The 18,297-nt window shown below is 49.3% G+C and overlaps 3 protein-coding genes across 3 annotated transcripts; 2 read left to right on the plus strand and 1 right to left on the minus strand.

The window, feature by feature from the left end:
* Positions 1–712: 712 nt before the first annotated feature.
* TGME49_301350 (SNARE associated protein) lies at positions 713–7,952 on the plus strand (the record flags this gene model as incomplete). Its single annotated transcript, XM_002371616.2, has 7 exons — positions 713–4,408; positions 4,770–4,856; positions 5,270–5,315; positions 6,004–6,212; positions 6,773–6,848; positions 7,194–7,253; positions 7,798–7,952. Exons 1-7 carry the CDS (start codon positions 3,797–3,799, stop codon positions 7,950–7,952), a joined length of 1,245 nt encoding a protein of 414 aa, XP_002371657.2. The 5' UTR covers positions 713–3,796.
* A 322-nt stretch (positions 7,953–8,274) lies between these two features.
* Positions 8,275–10,200, plus strand: TGME49_301355 (hypothetical protein). The gene is made up of 2 exons (XM_018782406.1): positions 8,275–8,638; positions 9,331–10,200. Exons 1-2 carry the CDS (start codon positions 8,491–8,493, stop codon positions 9,591–9,593), a joined length of 411 nt encoding a protein of 136 aa, XP_018637938.1. The 5' UTR covers positions 8,275–8,490; the 3' UTR covers positions 9,594–10,200.
* A 216-nt stretch (positions 10,201–10,416) lies between these two features.
* On the minus strand, positions 10,417–14,085 carry TGME49_301360 (hypothetical protein; the record flags this gene model as incomplete). The annotated part of the gene is made up of 4 exons (XM_002371617.1): positions 10,417–11,385; positions 11,728–12,003; positions 13,443–13,634; positions 13,951–14,085. The coding sequence occupies 4 exons, from the start codon at positions 14,083–14,085 to the stop codon at positions 10,417–10,419; spliced, it is 1,572 nt and encodes a 523-aa protein (XP_002371658.1).
* Positions 14,086–18,297: the final 4,212 nt, after the last annotated feature.

Raw genomic sequence — 18,297 nt, forward strand, 5'->3', positions numbered from 1 at the left:
ACATATACATACATATGTACAAATACATACATATATATGTACAAATACAAATACATACATATATATATATATACATATATATATATATAGTATGATTCACCGTACATTCTGTCGCCTCTGTATTTCTAAGTTGATACAATTTACACGTTAGATAGGTCGAAGTAGAGTGGATGAGGTTCTCTGTCGTCACGAGCCTTTCCTTTTTTTCTTCTGGGATTCTCTCCTCTGCGGTGTTGCCCTTCGCTAGCTCGTTCAGAAGGAAATCACTTCCCAGTTTTCCGTCTCTCTCGGTTGTGTGTGTCAGTCTCCGTTCGCCTGGCAGAGAAAGCGATTCTTTCTGTTTTCTTTACGCTGTTACGGTTGCTGACTCCGCTCGCAAGTTGCAGAACGCATGCACTTTCTTCCGAGACAAAGCACTCCGAGCGAGTGAATGAGGGACTGAGTGTAAAACAGTATCCGAAGACCTGGAAGGCGTTTCTCCGACTTCGCGCGCACCAAGAAATCGGGAAACATGATTGGGCAAGACGCTGTGGACGTCTCTTTGCCTCCAAAAATGGGCCACTGTCTGTTGACCTGTCTGTTCAGGTGCAGTGCGTAAATCCTCGTATAAGGTGCAATCGCCAGTTTTCTTCAGTTTGAAATGATTTTTGGAGCTGCGCAATCTCGTGAAAACTCAGAAAACTTGAGGAAAGAAGATGGTACACTTCTCTGTGTTTCAGGATGCGACGCGTCGGGGAAGAAGCCTCTCTCCGGCTGGTGCAGGTTGAACAAATTCGCACTCTGGCAATCCTCATGCGTTTCACACAGCTTCTCCTCAGCCTCCCATGGTTCGTATCTTTCGCCGAGCCTGCGCAGCACGAATACTGATATTTTTACGCGCTCGCAAGCGTCGCGGAGACACAAGGTTGTCTATTGTCTCTAAAAGACCTAAAAGAATGTACGTTTGCTTTTCAAAGTTTCGCGCGGCGGTCGGTCTGTCTGTGTGTAACGCGAGAGAGTGAGTTCCTTGGTTTAAGACTTTCGCAAGATGCCGTTCATCAGGGGAGGAGGAGACTCGGACTCGAAGTGTACCGAAGCCGACTGTGGTTTTTGCCCTGGCAGACAGATCCGACAGCCTTGTAGGAGTCAGCATCGCAGTCCGAACTTCTTTTTTCGCCTTGCACGGTGCAAGTCCTTTTCGCTGCAAAGGTTCGAGAGTCTCATTCCTTGCTGCCAAGCCGCGAAAGAAGCAGGGCCTCTTCATTCAACGGAAAGGTCTCTGACGAAGCGGTTCGCTCTCGAATCTTGGCCAGAAACTCGTCGGTACCACCGTTTAGTGTGGAGAAAACAGCTCGGAGTTGAACGACGTCGTGGTTTCCCGGTGTGAACAAAAAAGTTCCACACATTCCATGGCCCCCCCTTTTGCGCACTGGTGCGGCTTTTCGGATCTTGCAAACGACCTCAGCGCGTTTCCCTCTTGACGTATCCTGCGTTTGTTCTTTTTCCGCCACAGCAGAACACCGCAAGTGTCGCTTTTCCCTTTTTTTCGCTTTCGACGGAGGCGCTGCCCGAGGCTCCCCGGCAGGGCCAAGCCGCCATGCCGCTTCCCTCCAGAACTGTGCGCAACGCAGAAAAGTCTTACGGGAGATGGATTTCTGACGACCCGACTCGATTCACCAAGAACTGCAGAGTTTCACGAGCCAGCAACCACGCAAATCGTCGCCGATTCAATGCCAACATGTAGAGACATGAATGGCTGAATCGCCATTCGGGTGCTGCGAGCTGCAGCTCAGTTCCTCGTGTAAAGAGGAGGGATTCTCAGCGTTTTCGCGGGTAGCATTTCCAGAAGGCTCATCACGGTCTTCCTCGCAGGTAAAGGAACTCGACAGGACTCGCTCGCTTTCTAAAAAGACAAGAAACTCGAAAGACACAGCCCTGTCCGGACAGCGCCTGGGCGTGCTCTCGTATTCCCCTTCCGTTTCCTGAAGATTTCTCTGACGTCAGCCAACTGCGCGTTTTCGGTGCGACCCTGTTGCGGAGTTCGGATCTTTCGATTCGCGGGAACGCAGACAACGCGGGCAAGAGGCAGCTCGTGTGCCTTTCACGGAAAAGCCTTTGCTTTTTCCAGCTCTTCCGCGCTTGTCTAACCGCGAACTGTTTGGCGCGCGTCTCGTCGAGGCGCACTGCGAGCTCGTGCGTGGACGGCGCGTTGTTTTCGAGCGCAGTCGTTGGTCGGAAAGCCTGTCCTGCAGTTCTCGCTTTTTTTTCTGAAATTTTCGCGAGCTCTCGTTTTTCTCTCGAGGCAGACGCCTTTCCGTCGCGGTTCCGCAGCCGCTTCCGCGGGTGTTCTGTGCAGCTGTTCCGGGCAGTTGTGTAGGAGGCTTTTCGTCTATTAGCAAGCCGTCCATTTCCACAAGAGTTTTCTGTCCACGCCCCTTGTGAGTCTTTCCAAGTTGCTCTTTCTTTCTTCAAAGAGCTTGTCTTGCGCGACAAAAAAGAGAATACCCTCGCGACTCGCGCCGTCACACACACACACACACAACGAAAGTTTTTCCCCCACCAGGTTGAGCGCGTTTCCTCCGTTCTTCTGGGAGTTTCTTGAAAGCCGGGTGCCTGAAAACGTTCAGCTCCGCTCTTCTCCTTTCTTTTTTCTCCCCTTTTTTGTTCCTGGCCTCCGGAGTTCGTGAATTCGTCACAGGAGTCGTGGTTTGGGTTTCCTAGTGTTTATCGCAGTTCGCTTCCTCCGTTTTGGAGAGAGGCTGAAGAGGGCGTTTGAGCGCTTTTGCTCCAACTCGCTTCATCGCAGACTCGAGGCACCGCCTCCCTACAGGTGTTGTTTCCTGGAAAGCATCCGAGCTGGAACAAGGTCCGTTTTCTCTCTGGGAGTCGAACGGGGCATCTCTTTCGATTCACCACCGCACATGAAGAATACTCGCAGCGACGGCTCTTTGCGAGTTCCCACAATTTCTTTTCCCCGAGAGTTGATAAAATCCCCGGAAGTCTTGCGGCGACCTGCTTCGCGGTTTTTCCAGAGACGCTGCAAGGCGTTGCTTGCCGACCTGCCTCTCGAGACTCGAGGCCTCCCGCGCGCATTGCGTGGACCTTTCTTTCTGAGTCGCGAAGAACTCTTTCCCTCCATTTTCCTATCGAAAAAAAGCCGCTCTTTGGGGTCGCTCCTTCTCTACTGGACAGGAGTTCCCCGTCTGCACTCCCAGGTGGCGCGCGTCTTCTTCTCTTCCGTTGAGGCCTCGTTTTTTCCTTTCATCTCGATGTTTTCCGAGTCCGAACCTCTCGGAATCCGTAGGGCCTGTCTCTCCCAATCGCAGCGGAAGGACAAAACGACGCTCAGAGGTCGACGCGGTCCGCGCAGAAACTCCGCAGTGCGGCATTGCCTGTTTCGTCAGGCGGTGCAGGACAGAGTGTCTTCTCTGCATCTCTCCATCTGAGAGGGGAGAGCTTTTTTTCGAGGAGAAAGGCAACTTCGCCGCCTGTGTCTTGCAGAGGCCTTCTTTTTTTTCTCTCCTCGTGGAGAGTGAGGGAGAGCCTCTTTGCCGAAAAAACTCTTCAGAGGGGTCGTCGATAGACACAGAGAGACGAATTCGCTATCGAGAACAGCGCCTGTGGCTTTTTGTGGTCGTCTTCCTCTCCAAGACTGTCTCTGCTTGTGCGTTTTCTCTCTTCGTTCACCGCTCTCTGCGCGCATCTCCTTCCTCTCTCTCTCTGTCGTTTCTGGACCTATGGTTCTTGTCTTGTCCTACTCTCGTGGTGCCTCCTTCTTCGTTTCTCATCGTCGATTTTCTCTTTTTCTTCCGTGAAAATGGATGACCAGGAAGAGCGCTCGCGAGCGACGCCCGCCTCGCAGGAGACTTCGGTCTCCGAGCCGCCTGCAACTTCTCCTCCGCGGCTCTCTGGGCGTTTAGCGCCTCTGTCTCCGGACCTCTGCGCGTCTGCCTCGCTCTCCTTTTCTCCTCGCTCTCGGACCTCCTCTCACGGCGGCTGTTTCGACACCCAGGAGACTTCTAGCGCGAGGTCCTCGCCTTCCCTGGACGCGGAACGCAGCACAAAGCGTTCCTCTTCGTCGCGCTCGACGCAGGTACCTCTCTCCCCGCAGTCTCGCAAGCGCGAAGAACTGCCGACTCGCTGTACACTCTCCTCCACGCCTCTTCTAGCGAACTTGCCGCCGCTGGATGCTGCACAAGGTTCCATCGAGCCGCCGAGAGTTCCGTCGCCTTCTTGGCAAGCTCTGCTGGAGGCCCGCGCTCATGCGGGAACGCTGGAGATCTCGGGGACGCAGCCGCGAGACCAGTTCCTTGTCAACTTCATCTTCGCCGCGAAAATCCTCGCCGCCGTCCTCGCCGCCGTACTCATCGTCTCTGCGTTTACTCACCTCGAGGCTGTCGGCGTTCTCGTCAACACTCTCCTCGCCAAGGTACGCTTTCTAGCCTAGTCAGAGCCGAAGGCAGGCGAGGAGCAGAGCGGAGAAAAAACAGAAGAAACGCAGAGAGACGAGAAAGGAGGGAGAAGAAGAGAGGAAGAAGGAGAGAAGAGAAAGGAGACGAGATAGGAAGGAAAGGAGGAGAAACGGAAGACAAGACCCTCAGGTGAGAAGTTGGGAGATTCGACTTGGCGATCGGAAGTGAGGCAGTCTGAAAGAAATTCTTTTTCCAGGCACTCGCAGTTGCGTTGTTTCGTCAATTTTTCTTCTTTCTCTTCGGCTCTGGAGTGTCTTCCTTTGATGTTTTATTTCGCTGATTCGAATCTTTTCACGGTTTTTCAATTGAATCTCTCAGGTGCAGGCCTTAGGTCCTTGGAGTCCGTTCGCCTTCGTGCTCATGTACGTCGCTCTCGTCATCTTCATGGTCCCTGCAGAGGCGCTGGTAGGTCTTGATTTGTCGGAGAGGCTGGAGAGAGAAATGAGGCAAAGGAACCTACGAAAAGAGACGAAAGACTGTGAAACGAAGGGGGAAAGGGCGACCCAAAAGAGACAAACGGTGAAGAAACGAACGCAGATTTCTCCGTCAAACATATCGAAAAATCGCGACCGTACCTTTTATATATATATATATATATATATATACTCGCCAGCCTCTCTGAACAGTTTTGCTTCTGCGCCTCGAGACAGTGGCAGCGTCTGTGCCGTTCGCAGCAACGTTGCTCTCTCCATGTTTAGATCTAGACAAGAACAGAGGGGTTCATGCAGGTGCAGTGCTGGAGATCTCTGGTTCTAGGATGTAGGTTTTCAATCTCTTTGGATTTCTGCTCTTCGTCTCCTCTCTTTCTCGCTGTGAAGAACGTCGCAGGAGGCTTCATCTTCTCTCGTATCTACGGCTGCTTCGGTATGCGTTTCCGCGGAGAAAACGTTTCGAGTGATTGTCTCGAGAAAGGCTCCCGACTTCTTTGCACCGCACCTGCACAGAAGAACTTCCTGTGAACTCGCGAGCAGCCGCCATCTTCTTTTGTCTTTTCGACCAGCGACTTTCTCAAGCATGGGGGGGGGGGGGAGAATTCTGTGATATCAAAGGTTCTTCCACGTCGGCTGTGTTCGATGCGAAGCTGCTGGCTCGCTGCGATCGCGCACAACAACAGCATGCTCTGGCCTCTTTGAAAGAGAACATGTTTGCAGCTGGGGGGACTCAGTACACAGCCGAGAAGCCGCGAATTCGTCTCCTCAGTTTCTCTCTCGAAAGTCACTCTCTGAATGGCAGGGTTTCCACGGAAAGATGCAGAGACACAGAGAGGCATCTCTCTGTGTTCTCCACCCACTCAGGCTTCTGTGCATCTTTATGCAACTATACATACATATATATATATATATACATGTAAATGTATGTAGATATGTATGCATAGATGCAGATGCAGGTGTGCATTTATGTGACATTCTCTACATATATATATATATATATACATATATATATATATATATATAGAGAGAGAGAGAGAGTTTGTGTTGCGGTGTTACCTTGATCCGTGGAAGGGAATATGATTTGTTGACAGGGAACGGAATTGTTTTTTCTGTGTTTTCAGTTGGAGTTCCCCTGGCGCTCTGCTGCAGCATGACGTCCTTGACGACCGCAGGAAGCATTTGTTTTCTCCTTTCTCGACATGTTTGCTCCAAACATGTCGAGAAACTTTTCCGTGGAAGTGACATTTACTACGCCTTTCAACTTGCCGTGGAGGACGGAGGAACTTGCTTCGTTGCCCTCATTCGTCTCTCCCCCATTCTCCCTTACTCGGTGAGAGGAGCGGTCAGCGGGGAACAGAAACTGCTGAAAGAAAACGGTTTCACTTGCTCGAGAAAGACGCGTATGTCTCCAGCACATACATTTCCAGACACTCACGTATATATATGTATGCGTATATATATATATATATATATGTATATATATATGTATATATATATATATAGGTAGGTAGATATTTGTATATATTTGTACGTGGGGAACTTCCTTGGTCTTGCATCGATACAAATATCTGTGCATGTTCGCATATATTTGCAGGTGCATGTGTGTGTGTCTATCTGTTTAAGGAGGCATTTCGCGCAACTCGACCATTGGCGCATGCAGAGCTCCACGGGTGTATTTACACTGTTGCATTTGGGGGTGGCGGTTTTCCTCCTTTCTCTTTTTCCGGTTGTCGACATGAACTTTGAACTTGAGTCCATTAGATCTTCTGCCTCTGTAGTGTCGTGCTGGACTTCACAGTGGGAACCTTTTTTCGCTGCTCTCTTGGATTTTCCTGTGTTTCTTTCTTCGAATGATGACTCGCGAATAAGATCATTTTCTGTGTCTCGCAGATTACGAGCTACCTCTTTGGCCTCACGTCTCTCCGGCTGTCTCAGCTGGTAGTAGGCTCTTTCTCCAGTGTTCCACGTAAGGAGAGCAGGCAGGTTTCTTTCAAGCGGTAGGGTGGCCAAGTCCTCGAACTGTTTGAGAGAAGCGCTTTGCTAAATTCGTTTTTTCCAGCCAAAAGTTCACTCGGATATCTGCAGAAGATACAAATACCACAAGAGTTTACTCTTCCGCTCGGGAGCGGTTCTTTGAATTCCGTGAGCGCATGGATGAACGCGGTGATCACCGTTCCTCGGCCTGTTCTTTTTCGTTTCTCTCTGTGCTCTTTGCTTGCCGTGCGCCGTCCTTCTCTCTCCCCTTCCCGGAGCCTTTTTCTCTTCTCTTCTTGAGCGTTTTTTTCTTGGTTTTCCTCTGTTCCTTCGGCAGTCGTCTTCATCTTCAACTGCGTAGGAGCTGCGCTGCGAGACATCGACAACGTCGACTTCGGTGGGACTCAGAAGCGCGAAAGAAATAAAAAAAATACAGAAACAAAGGCGAAAAACACGGTGTGGAGAAACGGCAGAACTGAAGGAAGAGCGGAGGAAGGAAGAGAAGAACGGAGCGAAAAGAAGGTGGAGAAAACTCTAAAAGAAAGAGCTCAAGGGAGGGACATCCGTAGAGACTCGCGAAGAGAACGAGGCAAATGTGAAAAGACCCCGTGGAACAGAGAGAAGACGATGAGGAGAATGCAGGGAGCTCTGCCATATCTTTCGATTTCCAAAGCGAAAACCACAGCATTCTCAAGCTTCCATGTACTGTTTTCAAATGCAAATGCATCAGCTATGGGTCTCCACATATATACATAAGTATTCGTGTATTCATGTAAATATATACATATATATATATATATGCATATGTATATATGTATATATATATATATATATATATGTGCATAAATATTCATATAAGTAGGTCGGTTTTCCTGCGTCTTTTCTTTGGAGCTTTGTGGTTTGTTTCCGACGTTCCTTTCACTTATTTGCATCTTTTGCAGGCCGCCTGCACTTGAGCTGGCAGAAGGCGCTCCTGGGCCTGTTCGGTCTCGCCACGGCAACGGTGAGGGGGTTCATGGGGAAAGTTGACTTTTCACAGCGAAGGAGAATAGAACCTATGAGACACAAAGAAGGAGCGCATGTTTTCCAGATGTGAGTGGGGATACGTCGACGCGCAAAGTTCCGCTTACGTGCTCTGCGCTTCGTCCTGGAAACTCGTCTGGTGTAGCGCCGATTCTCTCGCGTATTTCTGCTGGCCTTGGAGTCCCTCTTTGCTTGAAAAAGGGTGAAAAAGGCGTCGATAAACCTCCTCTCGATGTTTGCCTCGCAAGACTCAGCTTCCGAATGAGCTTTTCGCTTGCTGCGCATTTTCTCCCGACATGCTGTCCTCGCATTTCAAAAAAGAAGCCTTTTTTCTAGGCTCTCTTCTCTCCTGTGCAGACCTCTGTTTTTGTTCTCTCTCCTTCCTGATCTCGCAGACCTCTGTTCTGTACATCACTTCGTTGACTCGGCGGAAGTTGGAGGAGGCGACGGCGACGCTGGCCCAGCGACAGGCAGAACAGGCGCTCTCAGCAGTCGCCGTAGCTGTCCCCGAGGTCGCAGAGGAGAGCTAACGGAGAAGAAGCGTGCGTCTCTCAGCAGGCAAGCGACCTGCAGGACGTCGACAGGCTGAACAGGCAGGGCGAGACCTTTAAATGAGTGAAAGACGTCCAAAGTACGGATACGGAGAGAAAGGAAGGTCTCCTCGACGGGAGACAGGCAACGCCGCGCACAAAGAAGTCTTCAGAGGGACCGCCTTCCTCCGAGAGGTTCGAGAGAGGCAGACCGGCGAGAGAATGAGAGGTAACGCGCGAGACAGGGTGAAGAAGAAGAAGGAAGAGAGCAAAGCGAACTCAGAACGAGAGAATGCGAGAGAGAGACAGAAAAGAGAGGAGACACTTTGCGAAAACAGCAGGTCATGAATGGTCTGTTTCCCTCGTCGCCGCGGACCGCCCTGAATGTCGAAGGCCTCGCGTCGCGTGGTGACGGCAGTTGAGGACTCTTTCTGAAGACCCCCGTTTCCTCCCAAAGAAGAAAAGGGAGACGCGAGTTTCTTCGACTCGCGACGGAAGCCGTTGTCTTTTCTCGGACGCCACCCTCAAAGTTTTCTTTTTGTCTCGACAAAGATTCAGAGAACACTCACCGGTGAAAAGAACATCTCATTTGTTCTCCGGCTCTTTGAACGAATTCTTCAAATCTACATCTTTATTCGAACGCTTCTGGCTTGCATTTGCGTGTAGGTCAGAATATACATGGATACATACCATTATACATAAATATGCATACGTAGGTGTGTGTGCATGGAGAGGTATATTTGCATGCGGTGGTGGTACCGCATATACGAAGGCATGCAGGTCGAGATTTCTGTTTTCTTCGTTCTTCTTGTCGCTCTGGCGTCTATGAACTGCCCCCTGTCGGGTGGGTATGCAAATCGTTTCTTGTCTCTCGAAACTTGTGGGGAACATTCCATCTGCACGCTCCCTACTTTTATTCAGACGCAGAGACTAGGCCCACAGCTGTCCCCCCATCGAAACAAAGAACGCGACTCTTTCAAAGGCCTTTCAAGGGACGCAGGCGGAGCTCTAGTTCTCCTGACTTGAATCAACATTCGTATGCATGTGCATATAAAAACGCACCTGCATGTATGTACATTCATGTAAATTCACACGTATACACATGTGTATACGCATGTGCACATGCATATATATGTATATATATCTATATATGCGTGTATGTTTTAATTCATATATTTTTTTGAGAACAACTTCTATGAGTGAGTATCGTTGAAGTTGGCATTGACATCGATGTGTGTCTTGCGCGTTGTGAGTCACAAGTGTGAAGCCGCGCATGCGCAAAAACGACAGAAAATCATCTGTTTCTCTCGATCGTGACAAGGGGGAAAACCACTCTCTCTCTAGGCAGGAAAATTTAGCCGAGAGAGGTCACCGAAACCGAACTGTCAACAAGATGAAGGTCTCTCAAGTCTTTTTGCTCGATTGTTATTTCATGCCCCCCATGTTCACAAAACAAGGAGGCTGACGCCTCTTCGATAGCATGTGCATATATATATATATATATATATATATATATATATGCATTGAGTGCATTTACTATATATGTATGAATATGCGTATGTGTGTTTAAGTTGCGTGTATTTGGCAGCGTGCCTCTTTGTTGTGCAATGCCTGTCGGCAAGCCAAAATGTTTTTAAAGCGTTTTCTCGGCGTTGTCACCCGAGAGGCGTCAGTGAGGGACCATATTCTGTTTTTCCGGAAACCGGACTCCAGAAGCAAGGCTCAAGCGCGATTCAGTCGTTCGAGTTTTTCCGCGAACCGGTTTTATTCCGCACGACATATGCATCTACACATACGCATACACACATACACGTAGAAGGAAAGTTCCTACTTTTCTAGACTTCTCGTTAATGGTCTGCACAGATATATATATATATATATATGTAATACGTATGCATAGATATATATAATACGTATACATATATATATATATATATATATATATAATATGTATCCATATATATATATATATATATATATATATAAATTTGTAGAGTGGATGGTGCGCTAGAGCGCCTCACGGTGTTTGTCGATTGCGTTGACGTGGAAGAGCGAGTCTGTTGGGATCTGTTTCGACTCGTTTTCAAGTGTCTCCTCTCCCAGGTCAGCTGAGGCAGAAGCAGCGCGGTGTGTCTCTGAGGAACTCGCGTCGGAGAGGGAGGATTGTACAGAGCACGTGAGGGAGGAGAAGAGATCGAGCGACTCTTCTTCTCTGTCTGTTGTGTTTGCATGTTTCTGCCAAGTCAACAGAGGTAGTGTAGATGTACTTGTTTCTTTTTCTTTCAACTGCGTTTCTGCCTTCTCGACTTCTGTCGCTTTGCGACTTCCATCCGGGAGAGGGCCAAAAGCCACTCTGTGGAGTCTCGGCAAATGCGGAGTGGAACGGCTTTTCTTGTTCAATTCTCTCAGTCCTTCCCCGTCGCATTCCCCGTCTCTCTCTCGTCTTCGACCTTTCTTCTCGTTCTCTCCCACTGTCGAGTCTCCTTCTTCTCTCTCTGCGTTCTCTCTGAATGCGTCTCTGTCTACAGTCGGCGCCCTCCCGCCGGCTCTCTCTGCTTCTCTCTGTGTTCCAGCCTCGCCTTCTCCCTTGGTGTCTGTCTGCGTCGCGCTGTCTGTGGAGGAGATTCTGAGCATCACATGTTCGGCCTCTAAAATGCGCGAGAGAAGTCGCAGGCATCTCGGCGCGCTTTGTCTCTCTGAAGAGGGAAGTTGGAGAGAATCTGAACGGCGGTGCTGATCGCTCCGGGGGGAGGAAGTCTCTGTGACGTCGCTGGAGATGATTCGAGCGACTTCCCCTGGTTTCTGCGGCTCAACGTTGGACATGCCGACGGTCGTTTTCCGCCTCACAGCGTCTCCAATTTCTGGGGGCAAGTGCTCGGATAGATCCCAAAGAGGATCGTCTTGCGAAAGCAGGCGAAGGCCGCGAGGAAAACGGTTGTCGGAGTTCCCGGAAGCCAGCACGTTCGCAGCAATCGTCTGAGGGGAGTAGAGACAGTTGAGGGAAACGCGTTGCAGCACAGACGCTGTCTGTTGTTTCTGAAAGGGCATTTTCGCCGAGAAAGCCAGCCTCGGAGTGTCTTCAGGGGGTCCGTTTCCCGACAGCAGGCAATCTCTGCTTGGGGGAGCGTCTTCTTCTCTTTGTGCGCTGACATACTGCGTGCAAGTGCGATGCCTTGCCTTCTTCTGATGTGTGTTTCTGCTGCGGGCATTTCGTTTTAGATTTTGCCACCGGAAAGTCGCGTGTCTGTCTCTAGAGCTCTGAGAGTCTGTGTTCTTGTCGGACGCGGATCCCGCGAAACGATCCTCGCCTTGCCTCACCGCGCGCAAGTGACGCTGCACTTCCTGCACACCGAAGCTTCGATCGAAGCTGGGGAGCTGCCCGTGTCTCCGACGTTTCGATTTTCCTTCCTCGAGGTCGAAAGACGCGTTTGGGGGCGGAGAGAGTCGCGACGCTTCCGGCCCAGAAAGAATTTCTGGATTTAGAGCTGCGGGGAGGACGCGGTAAACTGGATTTGTGCGATGGTATTTGTCGACAAACATGTGCTGAGCTTCGTAGTAAGTCAGTGTCTCCCAGAGCGTTTTTTCCTTCGTCGGCTAACACACAGTGCAAAGATGATAGGGCGGCAAAAGGCCTGTGAAACGGTGGGCAAGCGGCCCCCAGTTTCGTGTAGTTTTGCTTCCCAGCGACTGTGAGAAGTGAGGTGGTGCATCTTCAAGTCTCTGGAAACGTAGCAAGCAACGCTTGCGTTACGCAAACAAGCGCGCGAGACGAGTGCCGGGCGCGGCGCCTGGTTTCTTAGAGAATTGGAGAACAAGCGACGCTCGACAAGCGTACTGCCTGCGTTGAAGACTTTCGTGGATGAAAGACACCGTTGATGCTTCGCTTGATGGAATCAGTTCGTGGATCCTTTAGCGGTCTGTCGAGGTGCTGGTCTCTCTCAGGCACACTTGTTTGTGGTGGCTTATAACCATGCTGCTAGAAGCAGAGAACTCGTCGACCAATCCTCGAATATTCGCAGCTTTTCCCTAAACTCTGTGTTGGAAGCCGGAAGCTGGTTTCCAAAGAACGCACTCGTGGATTCACTCGTCCTTTTAGTGTGAACATCGTCTGTCGTCTGATCCTAAGTACGCACGGTTCCGCGATTCAAGGAAATTGACAAGGGCTCCCAGATGCTCACTATCTCTGTAAATGGGTGAAAGTGTAGCTTCCGATGCTTGTCACGTTCTATTTCGCTCACTGCGTCCTTTGGAGCAGACCACGAAACTAAACTGGTAATACGAGGAAGCAGACGACCGCGTGGGTGCTTAGGAAAACGACTTCCGGACCACAAATAGAGAGAGACCCAAAAACGCGCCCAGATCCTCCGTGTAGATTGCCTTTCTGCCTCTCTCTCAACACTTGACTTCTTTTGTGCGAACACGAGGCGGCGTTTCATCCCAGAGAAAAGTGGAAACTCTTCAAATGTGCAGGTCCTGCTGCTTTCTGATCTGTCGTTTTCGCCTAAGCTCCTGCCTCAGGAATCTTTTAAGTGGACGCTTTCCCCTAACATGATCACGCCGGTACTTCTAAGCTAAACCGAGGTGTAATGTGCACTGATTCGAACAAATGCAGATGTCTCCTTGTCCCACGAGACAAATATTGTCAGAAGTATGTCTTTGACGACGTGTCAGTGAGTTGCAGATGCAGAATGCAGGCCGAAGTCTCGAGTTGCATGTGCGAAGGCGACGCGTACAGGCTCACACATGCTTGTTGCAGGTGCAGTGCCAAGGATTCTCATCCTGCTGCTACTTCCCTCTAACTAGATGTTGACGGTATCAAATGCACAACGAGCTTCTACTCTATGTTTTCCGGTGTCGATCTGGCAGAATCATGATGATTCCGCCCATGAAAACAGTTCAGCACTCGCGGAAGAGCTGTGCTAGAGTGAGGGCTCTGGACCTTGATCTGCTTCTGCAGGCGCTTTGTGCGCAAAGAGGAAATTCGAAAAGGATTCAGGACATTCTCGCTCGGGAGAAATTCGTGCAAACCTCACCTGGCACCAGTGAGTGGCAAACAGCTTGTGCGCGAGTGGGTCCGGGAGAATGAGGAAGAAACCGACGACGCAGAGGCCAGCCGCCATCATCATTTTGATGGTGAAGTGAAGAGAAGAGTCAAAGGAAGGAAGGAGAAGGTACGCGCCCATCAGCGGCACGAAGAGCAGAAAGAAACGGGCCAGTTGCAGCGCCTGAATGGTATGAAAATAGTCGCAAGCAGCGAAGCAGGACACCCGCGAATACTGACGGCGCTGTCTCGTCTCCGAGACCCTCGAGGGTTTCTGTGCGGTCTACGTCAATCCAAGTATCGACGAAAAGCGACAGAGTCAGTGAACGATCTGTCTCCGCAGAAGCTTCCTTGTTCCACTGGTGGCTCTGCCGAAACGCCTGCCTTCTTCTCGATCTTCGCAGTTGAGCATGGCGACTCTGTTTTCTGGAGTACTGTTTATCTCGTGGAGTGCTTTTTCCACCTCCTCTTGTGCCGCTTCTCTACAGTTCCAGTCTTACAGTTTCGGGCAGCAAGGCAGACTGAACGTAGGGTCGCTTGCATCTCCTCAGCAGCATGTACTTGTACGTCCAGTAGTAAATTCCCCACATGACCATGCCAAAGTACACACCGATCGGCGCAAGAGGAAGATACATCACTGTCAAGGCGAACGACTTGAGAACGGTCGCGAGTCTGAAAAACAATGCCAAAAGAAATCCGCTACGCGGACAGGGAAACTCCATTTGCGGACTTGCCTGCGTCTGAGCATCACCTATGTGTGTGGGTGTGCGTCGTGTGTCTCCAGTCACACAGGCAAAAGCGAACTCTCTTGCTCTGCCAGTACAGGACCACAAGTTTCTACGAACTCACATATTCCCACATCGCAGCAGCTGCAAGCATGTATACATACATATACATATATACACATATACATATATACACATATACATATACATATATACATATATACACATATACATATATACACATATACATATACATATATATATACATATATATATATATATATATATCCATATGCATATACAAATATACAGTCACATATACGCATGTATACACACGCATGTGTACATCGATGTGTATATATGTGTGGATGTAACAAGATGCAGATGAGCCTTGTGTCTTGCACACGGATGGAAGAGAGCGACTCTGTCGTTTCCTTTGCGCTTTCAAGCTTCACTTCTTCATCTTCAGTGTTGTCGAAGAGTTATCGAGTTCAGGCTGTTCATCCCCCAAGGAAATTCCAGGAAGCGTCTTTCTGTCAATGGAACCCCAGTTCCCAGAGCATCCAGTCCAGTGCTTTCCCTCGCAGTCACAGGAGAAGGTCCGTTTTCGAAACTTTGAGGTCCGCCGTACCGAGAAGGTGTGTAGAAGAGAGGGCCCTCAAACAGGTGATTATATTCACTCTGTTCCATTTGTGTTGTTTTGGGGTTTATGAAAACTCGGACGCATCTGTCATACTTGCACATGCAGACAAGACAACGCTTCCTGCGTCTGCGAGAAAAGTCGCCAGATGCTCAGACGCAGAGGAGAAAACGCAAGCACATCTGTCTGCGTAGGTCATTCTCTCTGCCCCTCCTTCTCAGGCTCTTCCAGAACACAAAGTAAACAGTGACTCCTTATGCAAGCGTATGTCCACATAAATATATATCTAGAGAGAGAAGGAAAGACAGAGGGGGTGAATCAGGTCGATAGGTAGGCACATGGGTCTGAGTATTCAGAAGTGCATTCCTACAGACACATATACGAATATGCATGCATATATATACATATATATATATATATATGTATACACGTATATATATAAGTGTACGTATACACGTATATATATATATATATATATACATATCCGTATATGAGTGAGTGAAGCATTGAAGAGAAAACGTTTGTATAAACGCATACGTCAAAAGCTCGGTGTTTGAGAGTTCCTTAGACTAGAAAAGAAAGCATCAGTAAGACGAGCAACATTCTACTGGAGCTCACCACCCACTGACAGGGAAGGGCCGTTACGACGGGTTCCATCAGCATGCAGCAAAGGACCTGGAAGAAAATTCCCTCGACCATCCCACCCCTGACATACCTGCAGGAGAGAGAGCGAAAAAACCTGTTACATAGATTCCTCGTTGAACAGCCATGTAAATGTATAGACGAATGTGCATGTGGATGCACGTATATATATATATATACTATATAATACAGATGTATATACGCGAAATTACATATATATATATATACCTGTATGTATATGGTGTATCAGTATGCGTATATATTTATGTATGTGCAAGAGCACTTCCAGGCAGTGAAACGCGGAGTCACTGACACCAGTGCGTGCTTCCAGCGGCGCATGCAGTTTGCCTTCGGGCCTGTACAGTTGAATGCGCATGCAGCGTTTCGTGTCATGTTGGGGTTCACAAGCGTATGGCGGATGCGTTGGAAGCCATGGCAGACCAGCCGCGGGCGGTGTGGCGGTTGTCTTCTGAAATGCAAATGTCCCTGCGGCTGAAGTGCTTCCGCCCTGCCAGTGCATCTGTTGGCTCTGTGCCTTCTCGCAATTGCTGGGGAATACCTATGGAGATGGAGAGCTCTCAACAACAGAGTGCACTTCTCCCTGGGTTTCCAGCTGTCCAGTGAGGCTGCAGTGCAGCTCCTGTCGAGCAGGCGGGGGGGTGAAAGGGATCCATCCAAGTTCGGCGGTCGGTGTTGGCGTCCTTTCCGCTTCATCTGGGCGTTCCACATCTGAAACTCACGCTTACCACCATTCTGGCTGGTTCAGCACGAAAATGTACTTGACGGCAGTGTTTAGAGTGAAGACGATCGTGAGCTTCAGTAACGAAGAGGCCTGGAGCGGACAGAAAACAAAGTCCGCTACAAGGCAGTGTACATACAGACCGCTCTTCGTGTGGGATTCGGGGCTTCGGGCAAACGCCTGTTTCTCTCGTTGCCTGCTCGCTTCGATGAAAGACATGTCAACGAGTCTCCACAGGAAGCAGATCTCCCTCCAGAGGTGATTAGGTGTAGACACATCTACACAAACGTCTGAGTCAGGGAGCCTCTGTCAGACGAGACGTCATCCGCTACACGGTCCTGTCACACCATGACTTTAGTTCGCGTTTCGTCCTTCTGTAAGGACCTTGTGTGAGACGTAGAGGCGGAAGACGCATTCATTCAGGTACACTCGTCGGGGATCCTTCTCAGCTTGGAACACATAGGATTCGTGACTGAAGCGTTCGTCTTACGATCGTTTTCTAGTTTTAAAAAAATCGTGTGAAATGCCCACTTCATTGTTCTCGACAACAGTGCAGGTGTTAAGTGTGAATGGATCTTAGAAAATCTGCCCTATTCTACATCTTCATTTCTCCGAGACCTACACTTTGCTGGCAAGGCTGTATCAGCCAAGCTATGAACACAAGAGTTCAAGACCTCAGAACGGAACAGGACTCAAGTACATGTACCGGAAAAAGGAGATCGGAACTAATCCCTTGTCAAAATCATTCGCTTCAAGGTAGACAGAGACCCTGAATACCGACAAGTCTCTGCCGAGACAAAGGAGGTGTAAAGCAATCACGCGACAACGTACGAAAGGCATGCGAACTGCAGAACGAAGAATCGGTTTCCTGCAAGCCTATAAGCAACCCTGGAGAGACGCACTTTGTGTGTCGTCGTGCCCGTGGTGTCGGTGAAAGGCACCGAGGGACCAGCGAACAAATACAAGAAAAAACAGGAAACAGGAAGAGAAAACATGCAGATCTGCGGAAGAACCACTCACCTCGCGGCCTGTCATAGTTCGATGGCGCTCATATTGAGACTGCAAGAGAAGAAAACGAGACGCAGATCCTTTTCAGTGGTTCTCACCCCTTGTTTCTCTCCGAGACAGACCTCTTCTTTGTCAAACACATTCAGCCAAATCCTGCGTTTCTGCCTCTTGTAAAAGAGCTCTGCGATCGATTCACTGCGGGGGTTCTTTGTGTCACGCTCTTCAGCTTGGCGACACATGAGCGTCTCTCCAACAAACAGACAACCTTCGTTCTTTTCTAATACTCTAGTTATAAATATATATATATATATATATTTATATATATTGCAACCCATATGCTTACAGAAGTGTAACCTTTTTATGGATAGCGGGATATTTGTATGTGTTAAGCGGACGCAGCAACCGTTTATCCTCCGACCTGTGAATGGTTCTGGATCCACGGATGTGCTTTCCTCAGCTGCACAGTTTCAAATCAAGAATAATTGCGACAGAGACTCACCATGAAATCCAGCACCCATCCGACGCTGCCGTTCACGATTGTGGTGATGACACTCGGAGCGAAGGACAGCAGCACATAGCCGAAGTGCGCTTTCATGTTCAGCTGCGAAAATCGAGAAGGAAACGGCTTGCATATGCGGGTGACACTCTGAGGAGAGCGGAAAACTCGAGAGAGACGAAAACGGTGTTCGTTTGAAAGGGCAAACAAACACTAATAAAAGAAAAGCGTCCACGCGAGTTCACAGGGGAAATTCGGAGGAGAAACGAGTTGCTTTCTTCCCGAAAGGAAACCACTTGTAATACAAACTGGGGAGACAAAAACATCCTAGGTTTTCCTTCGCTCACACACACTGGGAAAGGCACAGAGATATGTGCAAGCATCACCGTCATCTGACGCCCCTCTGCAAATGCTCTGGTTAAGAATGCACATGCACGCATACTAAAGGTGCAATCGTATATACATATATGTAACTACAAAGAATAGTGTGAAGACTTGTAAAGATATGAACAACGAGTTAGGTATGATGTAAGTGTGGATGTCAAGGATGTCTTGTGTGCGCTTGAAAGAGGCCGCGCGACTCACTGGGTCTGCAAG

The sequence above is a fragment of the Toxoplasma gondii genome, chromosome IV (assembly GCF_000006565.2).
Source record: "Toxoplasma gondii ME49 chromosome IV, whole genome shotgun sequence".
NCBI classification, from domain to species: Eukaryota; Apicomplexa; class Conoidasida; order Eucoccidiorida; family Sarcocystidae; genus Toxoplasma; species Toxoplasma gondii.

Excerpts from the sequence above, each read along its gene's own strand:
- TGME49_301355 (XM_018782406.1), top strand. The coding sequence starts at position 8,491 with ATGAGTGAAAGACGTCCAAAGTACGGATACGGAGAGAAAGGAAGGTCT. Across the intron at positions 8,639-9,330 it reads GACCGGCGAGAGAATGAGAG|ACGCAGAGACTAGGCCCACA; the intron begins GTAACGCGCGAG and ends ACTTTTATTCAG.